This window comes from Arachis duranensis, chromosome 9 (genome assembly GCF_000817695.3).
Source record: "Arachis duranensis cultivar V14167 chromosome 9, aradu.V14167.gnm2.J7QH, whole genome shotgun sequence".
In the NCBI taxonomy this organism is placed as follows: Eukaryota; Viridiplantae; Streptophyta; class Magnoliopsida; order Fabales; family Fabaceae; genus Arachis; species Arachis duranensis.
In genome coordinates this window covers 21,319,687-21,328,352 of record NC_029780.3, presented here as the reverse complement: position 1 = coordinate 21,328,352, position 8,666 = coordinate 21,319,687, and the positions used below count along the sequence as shown (strand labels likewise).

At 34.9% G+C, this 8,666-nt stretch overlaps 1 protein-coding gene across 1 annotated transcript in view; it reads left to right on the top strand.

Annotated features, from left to right (window-relative positions):
* Positions 1-3,293: 3,293 nt before the first annotated feature.
* Positions 3,294-8,666, top strand: part of LOC107465094 (uncharacterized) — a gene marked incomplete in the record, with an annotated part of 9,662 nt that continues 4,289 nt past the window's right edge. The window contains 9 exon segments of the mRNA XM_021132127.2: positions 3,294-3,645; positions 5,004-5,278; positions 5,371-5,459; positions 5,572-5,628; positions 6,821-6,883; positions 6,971-7,036; positions 7,755-7,841; positions 8,128-8,221; positions 8,320-8,666. Of these exon segments, the coding sequence (XP_020987786.1) occupies positions 5,125-5,278; positions 5,371-5,459; positions 5,572-5,628; positions 6,821-6,883; positions 6,971-7,036; positions 7,755-7,841; positions 8,128-8,221; positions 8,320-8,666 (957 nt within the window).

Sequence of the window (8,666 nt, the reverse complement as noted above, 5' to 3'; positions counted from 1 at the left end):
TGAGTGTCCAATAATAAGCATTTTACGCCTTCCAACTAATTCATATTATTTTTCTTTTATGGGTAAAAGCCTACTATAACAAAAAAAAAAAAATAAGCAGCATTATAAATACTTCATATGAAGAAAGCAATGAAACAAGAGAGAAATAAATAGAACCTTAGAAAATTGATTTGCTTAGCTTGAGTAAAAATCGCAATGGAATAGGTAGAGATGAATTTTTTTCACTATTTAACCCTATTCTACCTTATTATATTCTATAAAAAAACCAATTTTATTACTATCTATAAATAATAAAATTTTATACTCTAACCGACTATCTGTTCTATCTCTATAAATTTTTAAATTAAAATGTTTTTATGAACTTATATATATATCCGGTGGGTATGTTTAGAACTTGGCCTTTGTTCCAAATAAAAATCTCAAAACCTGCCTGAATTGAGTAAAGACTGGGTCGGTACTCGCAAGTACTGGTTGGATTGTCGTTCTGAAACTTGAGTATATTTAAAATGGCTTAAAAAATATACAAAAAAAAAGACAAATAACATAAATACCTGTTCATACATTAACCCAAATAAATCATGATCAAGGACTCTACAAGGATCTTGTCATTCTAAGGAAGCCTAATAAGCTTGCAGGTCCAATATAACAAGACTATGAATCCACGACCCAACTTGTATTGAGAAACGTGGTTCATAACCCATGCTCAACCTGATTTGCGCAGTAAGCAAAGCTTGGTCACCCCGCTACTTCATACACTATTTTCGTATCATTACCCTTCAATCTTCACAACCTGGAATAACCTCCCAAGATACAAGAAAAAAAATCGTCCACTATCCATAAATAAAGTGGTGACCAAGTCATCACACTTTATAAATATCCTATTCAACTCAGGTTTTTTTTTTATCTCAATTCACTTAAATCTGCCTGAACTTTTACTAATTTAAATATCAGAGTCTCTTGCAGGTACTCTCTACCATTATTCATACAAGAAATTTGAGAGATTCCTCCTTTTCAGTGGACAAATCGGAGATTTCAACTCAAAGAAATCTGAACCTCACATTTAAGCCCACTTAAAATATTTTCTTAAAACATAGTTTTTACCATAATGTAGTAATAACTTTAGCCTATGTTTGGGAGTATTAAAAAAAGAAATAGCATAGAATGGAATGACTAAGTGAATCATGTTTGGAAGAACTTTTAGAAGGAGAAATGGCATGTTTAAGGTGGATTGGTGGAACAATGTTCTATTAAATATTACTTGTCATTCAAAATTAGTATTTTTTGACGAATAAACTACTAAAATAATACCCAAAAAAATTTAGCGTTGAGAAAAACGAACATAAAAGATGCAAAAGATAAAATAATTCCAAAAAGATTTTAAAATTTGACAAAAATACCCAACATAAAAGCATGACATCACATTGAATAGAAAATACTGACCTGATTACCGAAAATGTTGAGTGAGAGAACCCTAAATCCTAATTTTTCAAAATCACGTCCTTTACTTTTTTTTCTTATTACCTTTCTTATCAAACAATCATGGAAGGTTTTCATAATCACCATCACCATCCCAATTCTTTCTCTTATACCATCGCCATCACCAACACCACCACCACCACCGCGGCAACAACAAGTACCTTCAACATCGCACCATGGATGAGCAACAGAATATAGAGCAAGCTTTCTCAGAGGCTCATCAATCACATCCTCTCCTTCTTTCCTTTTCCCACTTTTTTCTGAACTTGTTCTATATACAAGAGATGGTATGCCCTTCTCTTCAACAACTCTTTTTTCGAACGCTACTGACTCATCTTCTTCAACTACAAAATCTACAAAAATTACATCGATAAGAACAACAATAACATTGGCGCTGCTTCCACTTTCACTAACCACAACAATAAGGATTCACCAATCTCATGGAAGACCTTTTCTTGAAGGAGCAAGCAATTATGGATTTCATTGAGCAAGACTGTATTGCAAAGATACCAAAAGGATTTCGGATTGGAAAAAAAGGATTGAAGTCGTTGAAACTCTCATGGTTGATGATGAATGAATGGTTATGAGAATGGTTTTGGATTGGAAGAAAAGGAGGAAACGCTATTAGAGCTCTCTGTCCCATCACTGAAACTTTTTCGATTGATAGATCAATATTTTTCATTCATTATGACATCATGCTTTTATGTTTGGGTATTTTTGTCAAATTTTTAAATCTTTCGGAACATATTTTGGTGCTTTCACTATTTTGTCTTTCACGTTTAATAATCTTTGGAATACCATTTTAGTAGTTTATCTTTTCTTTCCCTCCAATTTAGGAGGATTAAGGAGAGAAAAAAAAAATTCATACATTGTCATTCTTTTTAATCATAAAAATTATTAAACATCCAAACAAAAGAATATCATGTTCCTCATCATTTTATTTTTTTACTCTTCTTTTTTTTTCATTGTGAGTTAACACTAACTGAAATGATTTAAAATTAAAACTTATATTAAATATCATATTTGAAATGATACTAATATTAGATATCATGTTATAAAAAATTAGTGAAATATTACCAGTTGTATACCATTAAATAAACATTGTAATATTATTATTATAATATTGTTATTATAACGTTGTAACAAAAATCTAATTAAAATATATTCAAATAAATTAGATATATTCATTTATACTCTTGTATTTTATTATTTTATTATCAATTTGATAAAAAAATAGATCCAAATCAATTTAACGTAAGATTTTTTTTCAATTATTTATAAAATTTTAATTTTTCTCTCAATCTAAATACCTAAATTTTCAATTTTTAAGTCCATAAAATTATTAATTTTATAATTTTATAATTTTTATTTTAGTTAAATTTTCACAATTTAATTAAAATTATTTGAAATAATTAAAAATAATTTAAATAAATTAAAATGAGACTTAAATATTGAAGTGACAAATTTCACTTTGAATTTTAAATTGAGTTTTATGGTCAAATAAATATGTTAGATGATATTTTATAAAATCCAAAATAAAATAAAATTAAAACCATGCATTAAAAATTCTCTAAGTAACTCTCTCCTTCAAGAACTTTGATAACTAATTCTGAAAGTCGGATCGGATCGGTTGATTCCGGTCAAAAACTAAAAGGTTTTGCACTTCAATCCAACTAAAAAAACCTATTTTAAAAATCTTTTAAAATTGTTGAACCGGTCAAAAATCAGTCGGTCGAATTGAATTGGGATTCGGCCGGTTTTTATGAACCAGCGTCGTTTTTGCGTTTTGTTTAAAAGAGGAGCCAGGTTCTCGTCCTCAGTCACCTGAAGCCCTTGCCCCACTCTCGACTCTCGAGCCCCATTCCTGATTCCTCGGTCTCATCTATACTCTCATTATTTCTCCCCAAAGGACAAACCTAGCCTCCATCGCGCCCCGCCGTTGGTCTCACCGTCGCCGCCTGGTTCGTCGTGGTCGTTCGCCAATCCTCCTGTTTCGTCGTGCTCGAAGGCCCTTCCATTCCCCCAACGCCAGCGTCTCCAGGTCCTGCTCCGCTGTCGTGTTCGTCGCCAGCTCCCCGTCGTCCGTCGCCAGATCGCCAGTGTTCGTCGCCAGCTTCCCGTCGTCTGTGGCTCTCCCTCAAATCTCTCTTGTCACTGCCCTCGCCGAAGGTAATGCTCGGATGCTTCGTCAGTGCTCGGTGCTTTTTCTTGGGTGATTGGCTTTGCTCACTGCTTGATAATAAATTTTAACTCTGTTACTGGCTTGTTCTTGTTTGTTCTGGGTTGATTAACTGTTACTGCCTTGTTCTTGTTTGTTCTGAATTGATTTACTGGCTTGTTCTTGTTTGTTCTGAGTTGATTAACTGTTACTGGCTTACTGATTGATGATAAATTGATACCGATAAATTGTTACTGGTTTGTTCGTGCTTTCATTTATTTTTTGTTGTTAAATTTTGTTAAAGTTTCTTGATGATAAATTTTGTACTCATTGTAATTTAAGTTGGTTCTTAATACTCTTGTTGTATCACATAGCTCACTACTAGTGCCTGCTGTTCATGTTTGTTTTTTAGTTCAGAAATTATCAAATTATATTAATTATTGAATGGCTCTGCTCACTACTGCTATGCTGTGTTGTACTCTAGTTTGTGTCTTCTTCGCTGCTGTGCTGTGTTGTTTGGCTCTCTTGCTGTTCACTGCAGAGCTTTTTTGTGTTTAATTAAGTTAATTAAACCTATGCTTTGGGCTTAATTGTGCCTAGATTGTTAAGTTATCAGCATATGTTCTGCTGTGCTGTTGTTGTGTTGATGTTTTGTGTTTTGTGATTTCTTTGAGTAGTGATGTGCTGCTGGAAACTGAATTGCTGCTGTTTTGTGTGTGTTTGTGTTTCTTTTACTGTTTTGTGATTTAATTATGCTTAGATGGTGACTATCTTCATGATTATTTATTTCAGTTATGTAGGATTTTGTGATTTCTTTGCATAGTGATGTGCTGCTGGAGATTGAATTGCTGCTGTTTTGTGACTTAGTTATGCCTAGATGGTGACTGTCTTCAAGATTTATTGATTTCAGTTATGTAGGATTTTGTGTTTTTTTGCATAGTGATGTGCTGCTAGAGACTGGATTGCTGCTGTTTTGTGTTTGTGTTTGTGTTTTACTGTTTTTGTGACTTAGTTATGCTTACATTGGTGACTGTTTTCATGATTTATTGATTTTAGTTATATAGTGTTTTGTGATTTCTTTGCGTAGTGATTTTAGAAAATTATTTTGTCTAACGATTTTCTTTAAAAAATGGGAAAATATATACTGAATTTTTTTCTCCGATTTTTTTATAGTACTCTCTAAGTTACTTTTGAAATATTTTAACTAAAAATTAGACTAAATAGTAAATACATAATAATTTACAACTAATAGAAATATGATATATCAACTTGAGCCAAAATATTATTTTTTTAAAGAACTATTTTTAAAAAAGAAAAATAGAAAAACTTTACTTACACCATGGCTGAAAAGTGGCATCTTGTGTGCCAGTCCAAGACCTCCCTAGAAGAGACGAGAAAACAGTGACAAAAGAAGATACTCGGCTCGCAGGCCCTTCTCCTTCTCCCACTGTTGGTCGCGGCGGCGCTCTCTTCCTCCTCTGTTGCCATTTATGACGACTCGAATAGCGCCTGGTGTTGGCGCCAACTTGCTTGGCCAACACTCTGCCGAGAGGAATCAGGACGCCACCGCCTATGTCGGCAATCTGGACCCCCAAGTTCCTGAGGAGTTGCTCTGGGAGCTTTTCGTTCAGGCTGGCCCTGTCGGTTCGTCTCTCTCTCTCTCTCTCTCTCTCTCTCTCTCTCCAAATCTGCTGTTGTTTTCATTAGGGTTTGATATCATTCTTGCGCCTTTTCAGTTAATGTCTATGTTCCCAAGGACAGAGTCACTAACCAGCACCAGGGATATGGATTTGTTGAATTCCGTAGTGAAGAAGATGCTGACTATGTAAGTCACTACTACTACTATTATTGTTATTCAGTTGAGTGTTATGCTTTGTTCTATTTCTCTATAGGTCATAGTTGTATCAGCTGCTCATTGAATTTCTTTTCCATCGCAGGCCATCAAGGTGCTTAATATGATTAAACTTTACGGCAAGCCAATTCGTGTAAATAAGGTCTGCGGTTTTTATTATTATGACTCTCTTTGTGCGTTGGTATTTAAGTATGAAACCTTGAGTGTATGTAGAATTTTAAGGTCAAGCATTGCAAATGCCAAGAAAAGAAGCAAAATAGCTGTGAGAAAGTATAGGGAACAACTTGTAGTTGGCCAACATTAGCTGATCTTTCTTTTTTAATTCTAAAAATTCTCATTCTGTGGAGGATTTGAGGTTTAGGTTTTATAATTTAGTGTTAAGGATTTAGAAACAGTTGGCAGATGTTGGCCAAAAAAAGTTTTTAACCCGTCGAAGGTGGTTTAGTTATGGGAGGAAATGACCAAGTAGATTCTCTAGTGTGAGAAACATGAACCTGTTAGATGCTGATGTGGTTGATAAGGGTAGAGGAAGGTTAAATATAGAGGAAACCATTAGAAGTATCTTTTGTTCAATGATTTTGCTAAAATATATTCTTTGTGTGATGGCATTGTTTTATCCATACAGCCAACCCACCTTAACTTGTGCTAGTGGTATGAGATCTGATTGTTTTCCTCTTTAGACTTTAGAGGTGCCATTCCATGTGTTGGTCCATGAAACCATCACATTTGTCTGGCAGAGTTGAGTAGCGAATGTGTTTGGTTAGTGGATTGCCTTGATTCTTACAAAACTTTAAATGTTTACTTTTGGAATTAAGTGATTTGAACGTTAAACAGTAGAGTATGGAGACAATATAGGAAAAAATTATTGATCTAAAACTCAAGCCTAGACTTCATTGAGACACAATGAAATACTTGCTAGTGCATACAATAGCACCATAGCACCTTAAAAGCTCTTGCCATTCACAAGCACTATACACTTGAAGTTCATTTTTTTGGTCACACATTTCTCAATTCACCTTGCACATGCCAACTTAACATGATACACACTTCCCTCACAGCTGCTCACTTCACAGTTCACTCCTTATTGTTTACATATCAGTTCTATGCAAAATATTAACCTAAATAATTTTTCCCAACTCATCTCTCTTTGCAAGATGTTAGTATGTCACTTTTTTTCCTCCGCATGGAATAAGTCTTTCATATTTACATTAGTTTGTATGAACATTCGTGTTTTCCGTATATACCCTGCTGTGTTTCTACTATCTCATGTCAATGTCCTCACCATATGATTAAAGAGTATTGATTATTTTATGTTATTTATTTAAATTTTTAAGGCAACCCAAGATAAAAAGAGCTTGGATGTGGGGGCAAACCTTTTCATTGGCAACCTTGATCCTGTAAGTTACCAAGTTATGCAAGTGCTCAACAAGTTCACGTATGTTGAACATTGAAATCTAACATAATTGTTCCTGATGTTACTACAGGATGTAGATGAGAAGCTCTTGTATGATACTTTCAGTGCATTTGGAGTTATTGTTACTAATCCAAAGGTTATTTTCTTCTAATATCTTTCATTACTTCTAGAAGCATCATGATTGTATAGCTTAATTAACAGCTTCCTGCAAGTAGCAGTTGCTAAATACTTTTCATTTTCCCCTTATCTGCATTTCTCAGTAGAACAACCAGATATTATTGTTTTATCCTCTGATCACTGGTCCATTCATTTTTGAGCACTTAGCAGTTAGCTGTATACTCCTAAAATGTTTGTGGTCTTACGAAATGAGTTTGATGCTGTTCTAATGTATCCTCCAAGAGAAAAGTTTTCTAATTATTTTTCCCTTAAACGGGTTGGGTGGATCCATAAAGTGGAATTTTGGTTTAGCACTTTATTTGATTGGTTGAGTGTTTGATGCCGGTTGAAACTATTGACAATTTTGATTCTTTGATAATTGTCTTAGTAGTCTCCTGTAGTTAAATATATGCTGTCAAGTAAACAATAATTCTAAATCCTCCTAAGTTACCCTTCTAATAATGCTTCAAATTACTAAATAAAAAAATTTTCTTGAATGCTTATGTTCCCAAGGTATTGATTGCTTATACATTTTTTCATGTAATATTTTCCTTTTAAGTACTTAGATGATTATTAGGAGGATATAGCAAAATCTAAATCAAATTATACTTCCTTGCCCATCTCGACTCTGCATCGTACAGGGATTGATTTCCCTGAAAATTATGCACATGATCTGATGTTCAGGCCCCTTTATACAGATTATGAGAGATCCTGATACCGGAAATTCCCGTGGTTTTGGCTTCATTAGCTATGATTCATTTGAGGCATCTGATTCAGCTATTGAGGTATGCCAGTACATTTGAAATTTCGGATCATTTTTAGGAATGTAGGTGACGACTTTCCTCCATTACGCTTGCAATTTCAGCCTTGTTTTTATGCTTTGGATAGCAACAGCTGCAAATACTCTAGACAATGTCCAAAGAATACTTGTACTTGTTTGTTCCCCTTTTAAAATAAAACGTGTTTTGATTTTGTTGTCATTTCTGAATCAAAATCATTCTTAATTATAAAATATGATCTTGAGGAAGCATTCCTATATCACTAACAATGATATTATTTTACACTCCATAGGCAATGAATGGGCAATATCTTTGCAATCGCCAAATTACAGTGTCATATGCTTACAAAAAAGACACTAAAGGAGAACGGCATGGCACGCCAGCAGGTCAGCCCCTTTTTGTTTTTGGCAACTATCTATTTTTCTGTAATTAAGTTACGCCTTTTGTCACAATACCATATGCTTATGTTTTATATTTGATGCAGAAAGAGTTTTGGCTGCAAGCAATCCCACTGCACAGAAGAGTAGGCCTCATACGAGATTCGCCAGTGCACCTCCAACACTCGCCAATGTTGCTCAGGCTAATGGTACCGTTGCTGTTCCAGTGCCTCCTCACCCCTTTGCTAATGGAGTTGCTCCACCTCCCATTCCTGCCCTCCGACCACCACCACCCCCACCTCAGGCAGCAGCATTTCAGCCAATGCCAGGAGCTGGGCAACCAGCATGGCATCAACAGCAGCCTGGACTCCCACCTGGAATGCCCCCACCTCAGGTCCAGCAGTTCCGGCCACCTCCATCTGGTATGCCAATGCCGCCACCTCCACAAGCTGTT